At 40.1% G+C, this 20,083-nt stretch overlaps 2 protein-coding genes and 1 long non-coding RNA gene across 3 annotated transcripts; all 3 read left to right on the top strand.

Annotated features, from left to right (window-relative positions):
- The first annotated feature begins 7,698 nt into the window (after window positions 1–7,698).
- On the top strand, window positions 7,699–8,222 carry LOC110934702 (monothiol glutaredoxin-S2). Its single transcript, XM_022177557.2, has one exon. It carries the CDS (start codon window positions 7,774–7,776, stop codon window positions 8,080–8,082), a length of 309 nt encoding a protein of 102 aa, XP_022033249.1. The 5' UTR covers window positions 7,699–7,773; the 3' UTR covers window positions 8,083–8,222.
- A 4,458-nt stretch (window positions 8,223–12,680) lies between these two features.
- Window positions 12,681–13,914, top strand: LOC110934716. Its single transcript, XR_002588573.2, has 3 exons — window positions 12,681–12,795; window positions 13,332–13,385; window positions 13,747–13,914. It is a non-coding gene; the product is annotated as an uncharacterized LOC110934716 (long non-coding RNA).
- Window positions 13,915–15,781: 1,867 nt separating this feature from the next.
- LOC110930644 lies at window positions 15,782–19,363 on the top strand. Its single transcript, XM_022174301.1, has 4 exons — window positions 15,782–16,736; window positions 16,863–17,115; window positions 17,224–18,127; window positions 18,440–19,363. The coding sequence occupies exons 1-4, from the start codon at window positions 15,782–15,784 to the stop codon at window positions 19,361–19,363; spliced, it is 3,036 nt and encodes a 1,011-aa protein (XP_022029993.1).
- The last annotated feature ends 720 nt before the right edge of the window (window positions 19,364–20,083 follow it).

Below are 20,083 nucleotides of genomic sequence, written 5' to 3'. Positions count from 1 at the left end.
CGATTACAACATCTGCACAAGTCACTTGCTTTGTCTCGAAAGCTACGGAAAAGGAGTCTATATCTTGGCACACAAGAATGGGACACATTCACTTGAGAAAGATGAACCATTTGGTGAAAAATAATCTTGTGAATGGTGTGCCTGTGAGAAGTTTTCATTTACAAGATATCTGTGTCTCGTGCCAAAAAGGGAAGCAAACAAAGAAGTCTCACCCTTTGAAGAAAATCAACACTGTCAGCATGCCTCTCGAACGTCTTCATATGGATCTTTTTGGACCCATGAAACACAAGACAACATTCGGAGATGCTTATTGTCTAGTTGTTACTTATGATTATTCTAGATTTTCTTGGGTATCCTTCATGGCACACAAGAGTCAAACTCCTGGCATACTCAAGGATCTTCTTACAATGTTGGAGAATCTCTATTCGTTGAAAGTGAAGAGGATCCGAAGCGACAATGGAACCGAATTCAAGAATCAAGTTATGGATGAGTTTTGTACTTCTAAAGGCATTCTTCATGAGTACAGTTCTCGTTATACTCCACAACAAAATGGTGTCGCGGAGAGGAAGAATCGAACGATTATTGAAACTGCAAGAACAATGTTAGTAGAGTCGGAACTCCCTATTCAATTCTGGGGGGAGGCTGTATCGGCTGCATGCTACACGTTAAACAGAGTTCTTACAGTAAAGAGACATGGCAAAACTTGCTTCGAACTCCTTCAGAAAAGGAAACCGGATCTTTCTTACCTAGAACCGTTTGGTGCTCCATGTACTATGATTGAGTCGGATGGAAAGTTTGGAGCAAAAGCTATCGAGGGTTTCTTCCTTGGATATGCTACTCCGAATTTTCGTGTTTGGAATCTGGCTACCAAAAAGATTGAGCTATGGAGTGAAGTGAGGGTTCAAAGGTACACGAGTCCTGTTAGGGCTCCGGGTGATCCGTGGATGTTCGATTATGATGGGCTATTTGACTCCTTCAATCTGCCAACCTTTGACGAAGAGTCAGCAGCGGCTAGGATGTTGTTGGAAAGTGACAACGCTGCTGTCTCGCCTTTGGTTAGACCTATTGTTGTTGACCCTCAAGCTTCTTCGTCTGTCAACAATATGGTTCAAAATGAGGTTTATGAAGATGCTGCTGATTATAATGAATCTTCTGAAGATGATGAATGCAGCTGAAGGATCTTCGGCTCCAGTTGCTCCTGTTCAAGGTGCCTCTGTTGATACACCTCATATGCAGAATGTAGACACTGCTGAAGGGAATGCATCCACTTCTACACACATTCCTGGTGTGGAGTTGGTTGTTGATCTTAATCTTAATAATTTGGGTATCAATGCACATGTGCCAGAAAATCCTGAAATGAGGATTCATGATACCCACCCCCAGCAGAATATTATAGGAGATGTCCATCGCGGTGTGCAGACGCGTAATCAGCTGAGAAACAACCAGAATGCTGATTTGTATTCAGCTATAAGGGAATCTGGTCTTCAAAATGACTGGTCCTTCGCATGTTACGTGTCACAAGAAGAACCAAAATCGTGGAAAGAAGCATTGAAAGACAGTGCTTGGGTTGAAGCCATGCAGGAAGAATTGCAGCAATTTCAAAAGCTTGGTGTTTGGAAGCTTGTTGAAAAACTTGAGAACTACAAGAAAATTGGCACTCGATGGGTCTTCAAATGCAAGAAAGACGACCGTGGAGTTGTTATTCGGAACAAAGCACGTTTAGTCGTTCAAGGTTTTCGTCAGATAGAAGGAATCAACTACAATGAAGTCTATGCACCTGTTGCACGTCTGGAAGCAATTCGGATCTTTCTGGCTTATGCCTCATTCAAAGGATTCAAGGTTTACCAGATGGACGTCAAAAGTGCATTCTTACATGGTGTGGTTGAAGAAGAGGTATATGTCGAACAGCCTCCAGGTTTTGAAGATCCTATCCATCCCGATCGGGTTTGGTTGCTCAACAAAGCTCTCTATGGTCTTCATCAAGCGCCACGAGCTTGGTATGCAACCTTATCTACCTATCTGCTGGAGAACGGTTTTCGAAGAGGTCTTATCGATTGTACACTTTTCATCAAAGAACAAGATGGAGATCTTCTTCTGGTACAGGTATACGTTGATGATATTATTTTTGGTTCTACTAATGATGTCTTGTGTAGGAATTTCGAGCGCATTATGCAGGATAAATTCGAGATGAGTGCTATGGGGGAAATGACCTTTTTCTTGGGCCTACAAGTGCAACAAACTGAGTCTGGGATATTCATCCATCAGACTAAATACGTTGGTGACATCTTGAACCGGTTCCAGATGTCTGATGCAACGCCCATTGGTACCCCACTGCCACAAAATCACGGAATTACTCCAGACTTGAAGGGTGAAGCTGTTAGCCCCTCATACTATCGCGCAATGATCGGATCTCTTATGTACCTCACAGCATCAAGGCCAGACATAATGTACCCAACGTGCCTGCTTGCCAGATATCAAGTCAACCCGAAGGCCTCACATCTTGCAGCTGTAAAAAGGATTTTTCGTTATTTGAAGGGTTACCCTGACACCGGTCTATGGTACCCTAGGGATAATAACTTTGACTTGGTCGCATTCAGTGATTCTGATCATGGCGGATGCAAAATCGACGGCAAATCCACAACGGCTGGATGTCAGTTTTTAGGAAATCGCCTAGTCACATGGCAGTGCAAGAAGCAGACGTGCGTCGCTACATCAACATGCGAAGCTGAATACATTGCTGCCTCAAGTTGTTGCTCCCAAGTTCTTTGGATCCAACAACAATTGCGGGACTACGGTTTTGAATTCCTAACTACTCCTATTTACGTTGATAATTCTGCTGCTTTACAGATCACTAGAAATCCTGTGCAGCACTCAAAGACCAAACACATCGAAATCAAATATCACTTCATACGTGATTGCTTTGAGAAAAGGCTAATCGATGTTGTTAAGGTCCACACCGATGACCAACGTGCCGACCTTTTTACCAAAGCATTTGACAAATCAAGATTTGACTTTTTATTATTGGTAAACGGCATTAAGGTCAAGCAAGAGTAAACCAACATCGGAAAATCATTTTTGTAAATACCTTTGTGTTTTAAATTTGTCTTAGTTTATTGATTTTAGGGGGAGTAAATCCAAAAATCGGAAAATCCAAAAACATCGAAAAATTTCAAAAACACAAAAACAATAGAAAAACAAAAATGAGTTTCCTGGCGAGCAAAAGAGAAAATGATAGTACATCAGTGGTCTATCCAAACCACTTTAAACCTTAAAATGAAAAACGATAAGCAGCTCTATATAAGATGTATCGGTAGGCTCACAATCATTTTAAAGTGTGCAGGGTGATATAAACTTAAATCGACTGAAGACCAGGTGGGAACCATTCATTGGCATATGGTCTTAGTACCGAAATTTCGTTTGATAGATTGCCGAGGTTCTGAGATATTCGGTCTTTATGTTGCTTATCATCTGGGTATCATGGTTGTATCTTTTACCGAAAAATAACGGGGACGCAAGTCTAGATCTTCCATGATACTATACATACGTGTACATATTACATATTGCATACGACCTCAATAAGTGATAAACAATCACATGTCCATATCAAATAAGTGATAAAATATCACATTTATCCGGGAGTCAAGTTCGTCTCTCTGCTGTACGGAAGTACTGACCTGTTCACGGACTTGCTCCTGTGCCCTCATGCATATGAAAATCAAGTTCCTCATCAATAAGTGATTATATCACATAGGGCTTGTTTTCAAATCAAAATAAGTGAGAATCTCACATCATATACGGTCAAACAGATGATAATCGGTATACTCACCGGTAAGATGAACCCTCGTGCATACCTTGGTACGGGAATGTGTCGTGATGTGGATGAACACCGGTCGGTAAGTATAAATCATACCTTAACGTATCCCCTCGCCATGATTACATCTGATAAGTTGAGCTTAAGTGGACAACAATACCGATAATTGTTATAGGATGCTTTTCTTAATGTTAACTAATTGAACAACAAGAGTGTTTTGACATGACCGTACACTGATATGATTCTCTTACCCTCGAAACTCGCAAAAAGAATGTCTGTATATATTTATTTACTGCTTAACTTTTATTATTTTATTTTAAACAGTTTCGTCGTTTGGTGCATATCAGCACGACATTAGCGGTGATGTCGTTTGATAACACTCAAAGGATATTAAAATTGTTGTCTTTTAATTTATTCAAAAATACCAAAAAGATTTTAGGTGTGTTTTAATATAAACTTTATAAAAGCCAAAAAGATTTTATTTCTATATTATTTTCGATCGTACGATGTTGGAACTCAAATCTTCGTTGCCTGAATTCTGAACGGAAACTGAATTGACTAAATATTCATAAACGGTCGAAATTTGCAAGTCTTTGAAAGTTAAATCTAAAATTGACAAATTTATTAAACCTTCAAACTGTCGGACGGTGTTTGATTGAAACATGGTCATACGTGTGTCACTTGTTTATGCTAACTATATTCCAAGCAGTTGTTCTCATTACGCGTTTAGATTTCTTGCATGTGCAGATCCTAAAGGCAAGGAGAACATAGTCGATGACAAGCTTCGGAATGAAGACACGACGTGAAGGCTCTCAAAAGATGAAGATGATCGAGTTGCCGCTGACCATCATCAACACCACAAGGATCTCAAGCATTGAAGATCAAGTCATTCACGAGCATAACTCAAGGGGGAGCTTATGTTAAAGGGGAGTTTGTCAACACACTTCCCACATGATACGGGTAGTTTGTTGATACACTTTCTGCTTTCAAGACGTGAAGACATTGAAGATCCTCCGACATTGAAGACTTGAAAGGACATCAGAGTCTGTCTTGAAGACACGAAGATCAAAGATGATCAAGATCGAGACAAAGCTACAGCCAAGGGGGAGTTTGTTGGTGCACTTGTGCCTGTACTTTGTCTGTATTCGGTCACAATGTAAACAATGTCCTTGTTAGTCATGTAAGTTTGACCAAGTCAACCATCCTCCGGTTTGACTTGGACAAACAGTTTGTATATGGTTGTATAATGTTTTGTGTCGAAGGATAAGTCATCGAAGGATTGTGAATATCCTTCGATGAGCTCGAAAGATATCATTCGATGGATGGACTTCGAAGGATATGCCATCCTTCGAAGTATATGGATCCTTCGATGGCTTTGTGATCGACAGATGATCTATCGATCAGTCAACTTGATCCTTCGACCATGCAACCTGTGCTGGGTATATATATATATACCCATGCAGTGTGTTCAACAGGGTTAGACACGAGAGACAGAAAGATACACTCGAGAGATAGTGAGAGCATTCTGTCAAGAACACACACACTGTTAGAGAGTTTACAAAACAGATTTGTAACCCTTGTGCTTGTAACCGGAACCTTTCATTCGCATTAATACAAGTGGTGTTAATCGGTGAACCTTGTGTGTTTTGTGTTTATGCTTGTCTCAACTCGGTTACACTCTAGCTTGGATTCCGCACTTGCTAGTGTGTTAATATAACAAGGTTAAGGTTTAACCTCATCCACCGCGAGGGACCTACACTTTCTTTGTCTATTTCATATGAAGAAGTTGTTGCAGCAGGCTTGGGTTGTAGATGACCATAAGCCTGGTATGCTTTGCAGTGGATTTTGAAAAGTTCCAAAGAGGTAGTATAGTGGCTGGATTCGATATCGAGAAATACCAGGATGTGGGTTTTGATATTGGATATAGTGATTGCGAGGTGGATGTTGAAAGCCAATGAAAATAGGGAAAAGTGAGATGAAGAGAGAGTATGTTGCCAGCGGAAGTGAGGAGGGAAGAACAAGGATCAACGAGTTTTAGGGTTTTACTCGTGATACCATGACAGAATATTAAACTCGGTGATTTTATTGATTTGTTAAACACTATATATAATACAAGATAATCTCCTATTATTGAGGAGTGATATACATCAAATTCAATTCTATATACATATTCCTAATATAAATGAATATTATATCTATTAGTTGGCCATATAAATTAATTCTGTAACAAGCTAATAAATTTTCAACTACGGTATCTATTACTTCATTGCAAGACATCCATCATGCTTGTGATATAGGCATCTAGTGCATTCTTCATAAAATGTAGTGCCCAATTTTAATAATACTAAGAAGATTAACATAGATCATTGTAACGCACAAGGCAAATTCCACATTGATCATGACCCGGAAAGATTATTGGTTCATAGGAAATGTCCAACCCCTATAATCATATGAAAAATCCACAATTAAGTGTGCTCAAGTGAGAGTAGCACTAGAACGAGTGACCTTCTCGGAAGTCTACCAGGCAACAAAAACAAATCTGTGAGTTTATGGATGAGCAATAGTCAACAGCTTATTACTTATATCTTTTTTTTGGAAATAGCGTCCACTGATAGTAATGTCAACATAAGTTTACGGTCTCCGGTAGTCACTTCACTTCGTAGTCAAGCAACAAAGATAAATGACCTTTCACTTTGATTTGAGCCAGTTTTGCGAATCTTCCTCCTGACCCTTACACTTCTTTCATATGGTTGGGATATGATCGTGGAATCTAATTCCTAGATTCGTTCGTACTCAAATGTACAACCCAATTTCTTCCTTTATCACAAAAGACAATTATGATATGGGCAGAGAGAGAGAGAGAGAGAATAACAGGGGAATAGACTTTTTCAAGATTAGAACAAGTGATAGGTGGCCAATAATAACAGGTTCACAAAATTATGATAAAGATGCTTATGAACAGTTTGGTGTGTATTCATAAACGAACACACAGATACACGCACCACACACGTACATTTCTTCTCACCAAAATCAGATACGATATCCTTCTGTGTTTATGTTTAGAGGAGATTGTAAATGTTAAACTTAATGACCAAATGTTTGATTCCAAACCAAGTATGTTCACAAAGAACAATATGATGTAGAATAACAATTTTGTGCACTTTACGAATAACTAATTTAACTGACTGCCATGAATGTTATCACTAATAGGAATACGGGATGTTCTCAGATTTTGTCACGCATTTCATATTTCCAGCATAATATCCATTGTCAAGACTTTTACTTCATCTCTTTCCTTTTGGTAGTGGGCAGTTGAGGTGGCTGCCAATTGGATAAACACCGACCACACATGAGATCAGTGGCGAAGCTTGAGATTTCCGACCGGGGGGTCAGAAGTCACCTTACCTAAAATTATACCTTAGAAATTATAAAATCGGGGGGTCGAAAACATATATACCTAAAAAATTCTATATGAAAACTACATACCGGGCACAACTGAGCGAAAAGTTCTGGGGGGTCGGGCGCCCCCCCCCCCCCCCCCCGCGGCCCCCCACTAAGCTACGCCCTTGCATGAGATAATTACCAGAGCACCCAAAATCACGTGGTACAAAAAGAACTATCAAGGTCTAGAATGTAATTAACAAATCACACATGTACTATATGCCATGCATATCAACCTACAGATAAGGAATCTGTTATACTACACATATATTAGTTCAGTATCATTATCCAGTTTGATAGTGATGAATGTAAATCTGTCGTAGAAAAAGAATTTGATCTCATTCTCAGCATATAATAGGTATCACCACCCAAGAATTTCAAATCCTATCACTATATATAGACGTCTTTGGATCATAAATGAACTCACAACAAAATCTTCCCATCACACCAAACTATCTACATATTCTTCTACTAAATCTAGCATTGTTTAATAAGACATTTGACTGCTTCAGTTTCCATATATGGCTATGGTTACATCATTGGTGAGCGAAAGGCCTGTTGTTATATTCAGCAAAAGCTCTTGCTGCATGTGCCACACCATTAAGACACTGATTATTAATTTTGTTGCAAATCCTACAGTTTATGAGTTAGATGAACACCCAAACGGGAAACAGTTAGAGAAGGAATTAAGAGGACTAGGATGCAAGCCAAGTGTGCCAGCTGTATTCATAGGAGAGGAACTGATTGGTGGTGCTAATGAAATAATGAGCCACCATCTTAAGGGACAACTGGTACCGTTGCTCCTCAAGGCTAATGCTATATGGGTTTAGTCAAACATAGTCAAACATAAATATGAATAGGAGTGTTATAATTTCTAGTCATTAGACAATAACAAATACTCGTTTCAGCCTTCTTTAATGATGTTTTAGATCCATTAAGAACTGATGTTCAAATTTCCGTATGTAATTTCACTACTTGTTGAGAAGCAATGATAATACTTTGTTTTCCTAGAGTAACTTGTCACACCCCCAAAATACCACCCATGGGAAACCCTACTAGGCGTGTGACAAACCAATAACGAGCCACCAATCATATTGAATCAATCACAAGTTGTTGAATATAATCATCAATTATTAATGAAAAGTGTCATCAATAAGTTTAAATGAAAACCAACATGTTCAGCGGAAGCAATTAATAAACCAAAGTTAAACCGTTTCGAAACCAATGTATAGTATTAATAATTCAAACACATGAATCCTGCCAGTCGACCCATGACCACTCCAGCTACTCTAGACAACAAGTTCCTCACGGTTGTCAACCTACCAATATCTTCTAATCAAAATCATACAAAACACAATCATCAATAAATAGCTAGCATAGACAGGGATTCACTATCCAGTAATCTTGATCAAATAAGGTGATGTATCGAGGGGGGGGGGGGGGTTCTCCTGTCGTCGCACTTCCAAGGGGGTAGGGTTTGTTATGTGTTGATATAATGGGATGTAACAAAAGTCTACGTAACATGTCATTATAATACCCTCATAACTTAAGTGGGTCGGTGATCCTAAGCTTGGGTCGAGATCAGGATGAAACACAAAACAATTCATCTTGGTTGGTCTATGTTGTGGGTGTTATGTTGTGGTCCGATTAATTGTGAATGTGTGGCCCAAATATACGCGGCCCAATCTCATTTGGTTTTTCTAAATCAGTTGAATAACACACAAAACATTTAACACTTTCATGCATAATTGATAAGTTAAACATACGTAATCATGTGTAGTTAATCAGTTAAACACACGTAATCATGTATAGTGTACGAGATAGGTAGATAAACATAGAGGCACACGCTTCAAGTTGTGGGATTTCAAGCAATGCTAACCCTAAATTATCCGGGTTGTCACATCATCCCCAACTTGAAAGAAATTTCGTCCCGAAATTTAATAAGTAAGCACAAAGGAATGAAATGAGAAAATCAAGGTTGCTGCGGATTTTGCTCAAGTGCCACATCATCCCCAACTTGAAGAGGAATTTTGTCCCGAAATTCACCAGTACTACCCGATTTAGATTGACCAACAGGAAAAAGTTGAGGGTATTTGAGCTTCATTTGATCTTCGCATTCACACGTGAACTCCGTTCCACGTCTTGAGTCCCAATGAACTCTCACAATCGGAATTCGACTATGCCAACGAATCTTGGCGTCATGGTCCCTGATTTCAATAGATTCCTCAACAACTGTAACTTGTCATTTAGCCTTAGACTCCAATAAGGATATCACAAGCGTTTCACCAATCAAATATTGTCTTAATGTTCGTTACCCAATTCGTCAGGTCATTCGAGTTTGTAGGCGACGTGACCGATTCTTACCGGTATCCTGGATAACTCAACGTAACGCAAATTAAGCTTGCCACGCTTCCCAAGAGTACCACACCCTCCCAGGGTGAGATTTTCAACATGATACGATCGCCTACAGCGACTCCCAGTGTTTCCTAAGCCTATCAACTTTCCTGACAGTCACTCGTTGCCGCCAAACGATTTCCGATCCAAGCAATCTTCCCAAGAGTTTTGAGTACAAGTCCTCGACCAGTAATTAAGTTGTCCACCATCTCAGTCTAACAAGAAGGTTGACATTATTGTCTATGTAATGCCTCAACAGAGCTGTCTGGTTACCAAGATGATAAGTGCCGCAGTAGTACTCAACCATAGGTAAAAGTCCTTCCAATTTGCACCAAAGCCAGTCACACACATGCTCGCAGCATGTCTTCGAGTGCCAGGAGACCTCGTTTTCTCTGATCATTTGCCCAACGGCGATAAGCAATTCTCTGGTCCTAAAAGTTGCCTCTCTCAGAGGAACATTCACAACTGTGAAGACTCGTCAGTTTTCTTGTTTGTAAGAAAGTGTGCTGGTAACTTGAGTCCATCAATGATCACCCAGGTGATAATGTTTCCGTTTCGAGTTGTAAGTAGGCCAGTAACCAAATCCGTGGCAGTCTGTTCTCATTTCCATACATGTGTTTCTGGTTGCTAATATCCCACCTTGACTTTCCCACATGTCAAACTTCGTCCCCAAGTGTGGTTATGTGGACCTTCAGGCCCGGTCACCCGTACATGGTCTTCAGGTTTTAATACATCCTATCAAAACTCAGATGAACAGGATATCGAGGCCCGTGTGCTTCGCCTGCACCAGTTCCGTAAGGTTGCTGTATAGTGAGGTTCATATTCGTCCCATGAAGTAGCAAATATCGTCCGATCTGCCAAAGGTTGTTTCCCCATGCCCCGCATGGGTCAATCTGGAAAACTCTCTCCTTCAGTACTTCAGTTTGGGCAAGGCGGGTCTGATCAGGTATGTTAGAGTCGATAGTAGGCTGCAAAGTTCGAGCACGTCCAGGTTTCACGGTCGTATTCATTCAATAGCTCCATCCAGCGACGTCGTTACATGTTTAGCTCCTTCAGAACAAGGGTATACGGGAGGCCCTTGTGATCGGTCTAAGTGGTGCATTCGGTACCGTCCAAGTAATGCCTCCCACTTAAATCCAATGACCACGGTTTCCACCGTAGATTGTATGTCGTGCAGTTCTTCTTCGTAAGACCATTACGTAAGTTATCACTCTCTCGTGTTGCATCGGCATGTAACTGGGACTCTGATTTGAACCACCATGGTATACCGTCGGATCATCGGTCCCCTCGATAGAAGTGATGCTCAGTGCATTACAGAGTTGGGTTTCAAAAGCTGAAAAGACGTTCCCCTGTTTTATTTCCCATGAATTCACAACTCCCCGCTGTGCTAAGGAGGTTGAAGTTGCGCAATCTTCGAAAATCCCATGATGAATCTGCGATAGTATCCAGCGAACCCAAGGGATTGCTGTATTCCAGAAGGAATCTGAAATTGCATAAGGTCAATCTGAAATTCCACCTGACGATGTGGAGGTAAACTAGGTAACTCTTCAAAAAAAAACACGTCAGGAAAATTCACGAACAACTGGATGATCCTCAATCTTCCTTTCTGCAGGTTGTGAATTGGTGACGAGAGCTAGAATAGTAGGGTAACCCTTTCGTAGACACTTCTAGGCTTTCATGGCAGAGGTGATGCCAACCATGGCACCACTACAATGATCTTGAACGGATAAGAATTCCCCACTAGGGAGAGGGATACGCACGATTTTCTCTTTACAGAGAATTTTCGCTTGATGCATAGATAACCAAATCCATGTCAACGACCACGTCAAAACTTACAAGAGTATCGGGAAGTAGGTCAATGTCGAACACTTGACCCCTAAGATCAAGTTTACAACCAAAAGAACATGAGAAGCTTCTACCGATGTACTATCAGCTAATTCTACTACATGCTTATTTTACAAGAGGGGTGGGTATCAGTCCTAACTGGCGACTGAACCCCACAGACACATAACTCAAATCGGCACAAAATTCGAATAAAACAGAAGCAAAAAGATCATTCAAAGAAGACGTATCGATCTCAGCATTGCCATCATTGCGAGCTTCCCCAGCGCCAATAGTAAATACTCTTCCACGTGCCTCGTTCCCATCGTTGTTCCCGTTGTTGTTATTCCCTGCATTGTTATTGTTGCCAGCATTCTGGTTAAGCTGAGGGCAATCTCGCTTAAAATGACCCTCTTCACCACACTGAAAGCACCCTTTTTGATTTCCCCGATTCTGTTGAGGCTGTTGCCTCTCCTGTTGTTATGGCTGCTGCTGCGGCTGCTTTGGGAGCCAGACCCTACAATCTTTAGCCATATGACCCACCTTGTTGCACCTATGACATACCCGGGTGCATGGCCCGCGATGGTGGAACATACACTTATCACACTTTGGTAGCTTTCCCGCGTAAGAACCCTGATTTGAATTCTTGCTCTGATTCTGGTTCACAGAAGACTTCTGGCTGAAACTATGGTGGATGCTGTTGTCTGCCCTTTTCTGAGATTGGCTGGCACTAGTTGCTTTGTCAGTATCGTTCCATTTGCGCTTGTTATCACTGGCAGGTGTGGTAGTTGTAGCAGTCGAGGTAGTAGCAGAAACATGTGGCGGCAAGTTGCCACGTTCGACCTCTTGGTCAGTAATCTTATGTGCCAAATGGACGATACGGGGCAGATTGTCTAGGTTTGCAGCAGTAACGTACCCCTTAACAGCTGGTGCTAAGCCCTTGAGATACAACTCAATTCGCCGATGTGGGCGTCGAGACATGTAACATCCCATAATTTATAAGATAGGATGCTCTAACATTTAAAAGTATTATATAATTAGTTATGGTAATTGTATTAAAACCTAAAGAAAGTTTATAAAATATGGAATGGGTTATAAGGGTCAATAAACCTAACTTGAGGGTTGGTAGTGTAACATTTAGAAAGTAATAAGATAAAAATTAAAAACCCAGTTCTGGGAAGTGTGAGTCGCGATCAGGAGGCAAGAACAAGGGGGAAACCCTAACCTCATCAATTAACATCAAAATTCAGCAAGATGGTGAAGGATTCTAGTCATAAATCGAATGCTTGTGCTTAATTATTCTCTAATCCAAGTGTTTTGAGCATAAGGTAAGATAGAATCTCATATTTTGATGCATGTTGATGAACTAGGGTTTGTACCAATCCGTAAATCAGTATGAAACTAAGTTGCATGTGAGTTAGAATCATTATGTAGAGGATGTATTGTGCTTGAATTTGATTTACTAAAGACTTGGGAAAAACCCACTTGTTCTAGCATGATGATGAGTATGTATGTGATTAGTTGAGTAAATTTTCAGGTATAATTGTATGATTGATAGAAGATTGGTAGATTATATTGTGTAGAATGAATATTTGAGCAAGAATGGTTGAATATGTGAAATATGATGTATTCTAGTGGATTTATGCATAAGCTATGTGTACATAAGGCTTGATAAGTTGTACGCACATTAGGTGTTTGATGAATTGCCTCAATGATAATCTAAGTAGCCTTGAATAAATCATGAGTGAATGGTTTTGTATGATGAAATTAACGTATTGTCAATTGTTATATGAGTAGCATTGATATTTGAAAGTATGGTTATGAATGTAAGGACTGTGATCTAAATAAGAATGATTACGTGTAGGATTGAAAGAAGAAGGAGCTAGTTCCGGTTCACAAACAAAGGCTCAAGACCGAGGTAAGTTCGTTACTTACATGTTTAGTTGTGAGTTTATTGGTTTGTTTCCGTCGATAATTGAATTTCAATTTAAAGTTATTGTATCAATTGAAAACGCGAAGGTAGGAATCCGTGTCGGTCCATAGTGAATGGGTCGGTTGGGGTTCGAATGAGAATGAATTTAGTGGAAGTTTTCTCCATAATCCGTACTAAACGGGTTAATGGAAGTGAATGAGAAATAGTTATGTCTATTCGACTAGAATGAATTGGAAAAGGAAATAAGAATGATTGGTAAGATATCTTGTAAAACCGTGGATACGAATTGTGATAGAACGAAAATGTCATGTATACTACACTAATATATTTTGTTGAATGATTGTAGGTAAAGCACAAGTATAAATGTCATTGCGTCGCTCGGATACGAACACACCTTGATCACCCGTGATGCGCTTCCGCAACTTTTGTAGTAACTTTAACAGTTAAAAGCTTTTGTTATAGTTAGTTGTGTTTGAAGTTTTAAACTTTAACTAGATGATTGTAAATTATTAAGTACCTTAAACTTGATGTTTGAAACGGTAGTTAGAAATGTTATGGTCTTCTTTATGTTTTATGGAAAGTGTCGTTATTTAAGTATTTTGATAAATCATAAACAGGGAAATTGTTCAAGATATGAACGGGTCATGTCCAAATTTTAAATTTTGGCGATTTAGTTATGTGTCGTTTTGTAACTTTTCAAGCATGAATTTAGAGGATGTTACAAGTTGGTATCAGAGCGTAGGTTTGAGGGATTCGAACACAATGTAGTGCTCGAACTCAAGCCGAAAGCTCGCAAGAATGGGTGTGTTCGCTCCGAGACGCAAACTGAGGTAAAGCTTTTAAGAAAACCTTATAGTAATTAATGTTACAAGTTATAAGGTGATAAAAAGAGTTTTGAATATAGTAATAGTAATAATTGGTGTATTAGGATTTCTACGGGTTAGTAGAATTGAAACCGTGCTCGAAAACGGTTCAGAATGGTCGACAATATGAAGTTTTGGGTCATTTTTGCTGGGCACTACCGTAGCTTACGGTGGCCACCGTAAGCTACGGTAGGTACTGGGCAAAAATGGGGGCTACCGTAAGACAGTAGTTTATTACCATAACGAATCAGCCAGCACCGTAAGCTACGATGGTCGCCGTAGCTTACGGTGGCTATCTCGCGCCCCGCGTAAGATCAAGTATGGGCCTACGCGGCCCGCTAGAAACCCAAAAGCTGGCAATTTTTTTTATGTTGTTGGCTTGACTATGGGGTTTGTTTTAATTAGTTTCTAGTGCCCCGTAATCCTTTCTTAAGGTCATTTTGTATCAGGAAGGTTGAAGGAAATTGTTTAATAAGAAAGAAAGTATGACTTGATATGAAAATGGTTTAACAATACGACATTATCATCGAAGATGATAACGTGTAAAGTATGAATTACAAATAGAATGAAGTATATGATAGAATGAGTATGTATGTGTCAAAGAGATGTATAAAAAGGGAATTTTAATATATAGAATGAATGCTTTATGTAGATGACGGACACAAGTAATGTAGATGATGCTGAAATAGCCCGACAAGAGGCATTCAATAATAAGATGATGGAGGCGGCAGAAAAAGTGATGAATGCCAACCTTCCCAAGTTAGCTCAAGAAGTCGAGAGCCGAGTCTTGGGGGTTGTTGATGAGATGATGACTAGCAAGATTGAGGAATTAAAGGAAATGATTGAAGGGTCCAGGACTAAAAGTAAGGAACGAAGGTGTACATATAAGGATTTTATGGCATGTAATCCCTTTTCATATAATGGGGAGGTGGATCCGATAAAGTGTCAAAGATGGATAGCAAACATTGAAGCCGTATTTTTACGTAGTCGATGTGAGAAAGAAGATCAAGTAATGTTTGCTACAGGTCAGCTTCAGCAACAAGCCAAAGATTGGTGGGATACCCAATGTAAAGAGATTGGGGAAGTAAGACTCCAAACCTTAACATGGCAAGAATTCAAGGAGTTGTTCCTAAAATATCATTGCCCGCAATCGGCAATTGATAGAATACAAGATGAGTTCTTGCATCTTCACCAACAGAATGAGTCTATTGATGAAATTACCAACATATTCTTCGATAAGTTAAAGTTTTGTGATGATTTCGTCAAGTCTGAAAGGATGAAGATAAACCGGTATTATGGAATGTTGAAGGCCGAGTATAGGGAGTTCATTACCCCTTCGAAGTGTGAAACTTTGAGTGAACTTATCAATTTAGCCCGGGATAGAGAAATAGAACTGTAGCGACAAGTGGAAAGAGGAGAGAAAAGAGCTGCTGAAAAGCCATCAACTACGAATCCATCCAAGAAGCCTAAGCAGCACGACACTAGAACTAAAGGAGGATCTAAAAGTAGTATTCCTCCATGCAAAACTTGTGGAAAGCTTCACACCGGAGAATGTTTAATGGGAAAGAAGGGGTGTTACATCTGTGGTCAGGAGGACATCCTTATTTTAAGTGCCCTAGTCCCGTGAGGACCTGTTTCAATTGCTTCACTCCTGGTCACGTAAAAGCTGAATGTCCAAAGCTTAAACAACAGGGGCAGAAATATGAAAAGAAGAATGAAAATAAGAAGGCTCGGGGAAGAATGTTTCAGATTACTACCGAGGAGGCCAAGGTTTCACCGAATGTCGTATCAGGTATTTTCTTAATCAACCAAATACCCGTGAATGTGTTATTCGATTCCGGTGCTAGTAAATCTTTCGTATCAGATGAACTTATGTGTTACCCCTCCTTTCGAAAGGAACGAATGCCTATACCTTTAGAAGTAGAAGTAGCGGATAGCAAAAGTTATTTGTTGTATGAAGTTTGTAAAAATTGTAAGATCACCATAGAAAGCGAAGAATTCGAAATAGATCTCATTCCTATGACTTTGGGGGAATTTAAAGTAGTAGTAGGGATGGATTGGTTATCCCGTTATCACGCGGAAATTCGATGCGAGGTGAAAGTCATTCATGTATTCTCACCTAGTGGGGCTCGAATAAGTATTCGTGGGGAAAGAAAGCTAGAGACAAAACTGTGCATGATTGTCGAAGCGGTTAAGCACGCAAGAAATGAGGGTAAGGCCTACTTGGCTTATGTTGTGGATACAAGACAGAAGGTACCTGAAATTGGAGAAGTAGAAGTGGTGAACGAGTATGCGGATGTGTTTCCGGACGAATTACCGGGATTACCACCTGAGCGAGAGGTGGAATTCCGAATCGAATTAAACCGGGGTGCCAAGCCAGTGGCTAAAGCTCCCTATAGATTAGCTCCCGCCGAGATGCGAGAGCTAATGACACAGATACAGGAACTACTCGATAAGGGTTTCATACGCCCAAGTGTGTCGCCTTGGGGAGCCCCGATACTTTTTGTGAAAAAGAAAGACGGCACGATGCGCATGTGTATTGACTATCGAGAGTTGAACAAGTTGACAGTGAAAAATAAATACCCTTTACCTCGAATAGATGACCTTTTTGACCAATTGCAAGGAGCAAATTGGTTTTTGAAAATTGATTTGCGCTCGGGGTATCATCAACTTCGGGTACGAGAGGAAGGTGTTTCAAAAATCGCGTTCAGGACCCGATATGGACATTACGAGTTATTAGTAATGCCATTCGGGCTGACTAACGCACCGACCGCATTCATGGATCTGATGAATAGAGTATGCCGGCCCATGTTAGATAAGTCTGTTATAGTGTTTATAGATGACATCCTGGTGTACTCTCGTAGTAGAGCCGAACATGCAGATCATTTGCGTGAAGTATTAGAGATTCTTCGGAAGGAAAAGCTTTATGCAAAATTTTCCAAATGTGCCTTTTGGCTTAGAGAGGTGCAATTTCTTGGCCACGTTATTAATAAGGATGGTGTCTTGGTGGATCCAACTAAAGTAGAGGCTGTTATGAACTGGGTTCCTCCTAAGAACCCGAGTGAAGTGAGGAGTTTTCTAGGTTTGGTTGGGTATTATCGAAGGTTTATACAGGATTTTTCTAAAATATCGTTACCCTTGACCAAACTAACCAAGAAGAATGAGAAATTTGTATGGGGAATTGAGCAAGAAAAAGAATTCCAGACTTTAAAGAGTAAGTTGTCTGACGCCCCAATTCTAACCTTACCCGAGGGTTCAGAAGACTTAGTGGTATACACTGATGCTTCACATCAGGGCTTGGGGGCTGTTTTAATGCAACGGGGTAAAGTGATAGCTTATGCTTCAAGGCAGCTTAAACCACATGAAAGCAACTACCCAACACACGATCTAGAATTAGCTGCAGTAGTATTCGCGTTGAAACTGTGGCGACATTATTTGTACGGAATTAAAAGCACCATATATTCGGACCACAAAAGTCTCAAGTATTTCTTCGAACAAAAAGACTTGAATATGAGACAACGAAGGTGGTTAGAATTAATCAAGGATTATGATTGTGAAATCCTTTATCATCCGGGGAAGGCCAATGTCGTAGCAGATGCGTTAAGCCGGAAGGAATACCCATCACCCATACAAGTTAAGTCAATGAAAATGACTGTCACCCCTAAACTTTTGGAGTTGATCAAAGAGGCCCAAACAAAATCCTTAAATGCTACTGACCCAAAGAAGGAAAGAATGAAAGGCTTAATTGGGGAATTAAAAATGAATGGTGATGGCATCATGACCAGGTATGGCCGAATCTGGGTACCTTGGTTATCCGAGGTGAAGTCACTATTGCTAGAGGAGGCTCACAAATCTCGTTATACGGTACACCCTGGAGCAACAAAAATGTATCAAGATTTAAAGAAAGGATATTGGTGGCCTGGAATGAAACGCGACATTGTTAAGTACGTGGCTAAGTGCTTGACATGTTCCCAAGTGAAGGCGGAGCACCAAAAACCATATGGTAAATTGCAATCTTTAGAGATACCAGTTTGGAAGTGGGAAGACATAACCATGGATCTTATTACAAAGCTTCCCAAAATGAAACGAGGTCATGACGCTATTTGGGTTATAGTCGATCGACTTACAAAGAGTGCTCACTTTTTACCCATATGAGAAACTATTTCATCCAAAAAGTTGGCAGAAATTTATATGAATGAAATAATTGCTCGTCACGGAGTACCCGTGTCTATTGTGTCGGATCGTGACACAAGATTCACGTTTCGATTTTGGCGAAAATTTCACGAAGATGTGGGCACAAACTTGCGACTAAGTACAGCATACCATCCGCAGACGGATGGACAGTCGGAAAGAACTATACAAACGTTACTAGATATGTTGAGGGCTTGTGTCATAGACCTTGGGGGTAATTGGGACAACCATTTACCGCTGGTAGAGTTCGCGTACAACAACAGTTATCAAAGTAGTATCAAAATGGTGCCATATGAAATGTTGTACGGTAGAAAGTGTAGAACCCCTGTATGTTGGGGAGAAATCGGGCAACGAGAACTTGCTCCTAAGGATGTTGTGGCAATAACGAATGAAAAGATTGATCAACCACGAGCTCGTTTGAAGGCAGCGCAAGACAGACAAAAATCTTATGCAGATAAAAGAAGGCACCCTATTGAGTTTCAAGAAGGGGATCGAGTGTTCTTAAAGGTCTCGCCGTGGAAGGGTATAATACGGTTCCGTAAACGGGGAAAATTGGGTCCTCGGTACATTGGACCGTTCAAAATAATGGCCCGTATTGGTAAAGTGGCATACCGGTTAGAATTACCCCCGGCTCTAAATGGAATCCATAACACGTTTCACGTGTCTCAACTAAGAAGATGCCTCGCGGACGATACAGCGCATGTGTCACTTGATGATATTGAATTGGATGATAAAATGAATTATATTGAAAAGCCGGTGGCTATCAAAGATTCCAAAATAACGTATCTACGAAACAAGGCCATTCGACAAGTTTTAGTTCAATGGCAACATCGGAAAGGATCGGATCTAACCTGGGAATCGGAAGATGAAATGCGAAAGCACTACCCGTCTCTTTTTGGTACGTATTAAGGTTTCGGGGACGAAACCTCTTTTAAGGGGGGTAGATTTGTAACATCCCATAATTTATAAGATATGATGCTCTAACATTTAAAAGTATTATATAATTAGTTATGGTAATTGTATTAAAACCTAAAGAAAGTTTATAAAATGTGGAATGGGTTATAAGGGTCAATAAACCTAACTTGAGGGTTGGTAGTGTAATATTTAGAAAGTAATAAGATAAAAATGAAAAACCCAGTATCTCTGGGAAGTGTGAGTCGCGACCAGGAGGAAAGAACAAGGGGGAAACCCTAACCTCATCAATTAACATCAAAATTCAGCAAGATGGTGAAGGATTCTAGTCATAAATCGAATGCTTGTGCTTAATTATTCTCTAATCCAAGTGTTTTGAGCATAAGGTAAGATAGAATCTCATATTTTGATGCATGTTGGTGAACTAGGGGTTATACCAATCTGTAAATCAGTATGAAACTAAGTTGCATTTGAGTTAGAATCATTATGTAGAGGATGTATTGTGCGTGAATTTGATTTACTAAAGACTTGGGAAAAACCCACTTGTTCTAGCATGATGATGACTATGTATGTGATTAGTTGAGTAAATTTTCAGGTATAATTGTATGATTGATAGAAGATTGGTAGATTATATTGTGTAGAATGAATATTTGAGCAAGAATGGTTGAATATGTGAAATATGATGTATTCTAGTGGATTTATGCATAAGCTATGTGT

The sequence above is a fragment of the Helianthus annuus genome, chromosome 1, assembly GCF_002127325.2.
Source record: "Helianthus annuus cultivar XRQ/B chromosome 1, HanXRQr2.0-SUNRISE, whole genome shotgun sequence".
NCBI classification, from domain to species: Eukaryota; Viridiplantae; Streptophyta; class Magnoliopsida; order Asterales; family Asteraceae; genus Helianthus; species Helianthus annuus.
This window is presented reverse-complemented; position numbering and strand designations above follow the sequence as displayed.

Bases quoted from the DNA above. Each gene is read 5' to 3' on its own strand.
- LOC110930644 (XM_022174301.1), top strand. From the start codon at position 15,782: ATGCAAAACTTGTGGAAAGCTTCACACCGGAGAATGTTTAATGGGAAA. The intron at 16,737-16,862 runs GTGTGTCGCCTT...TACCTCGAATAG, and splicing joins TAAGGGTTTCATACGCCCAA to ATGACCTTTTTGACCAATTG. The intron at 18,128-18,439 runs GTACACCCTGGA...TCATCCAAAAAG, and splicing joins CTCACAAATCTCGTTATACG to TTGGCAGAAATTTATATGAA.
- LOC110934702 (XM_022177557.2), top strand. From the start codon at position 7,774: ATGGCTATGGTTACATCATTGGTGAGCGAAAGGCCTGTTGTTATATTC.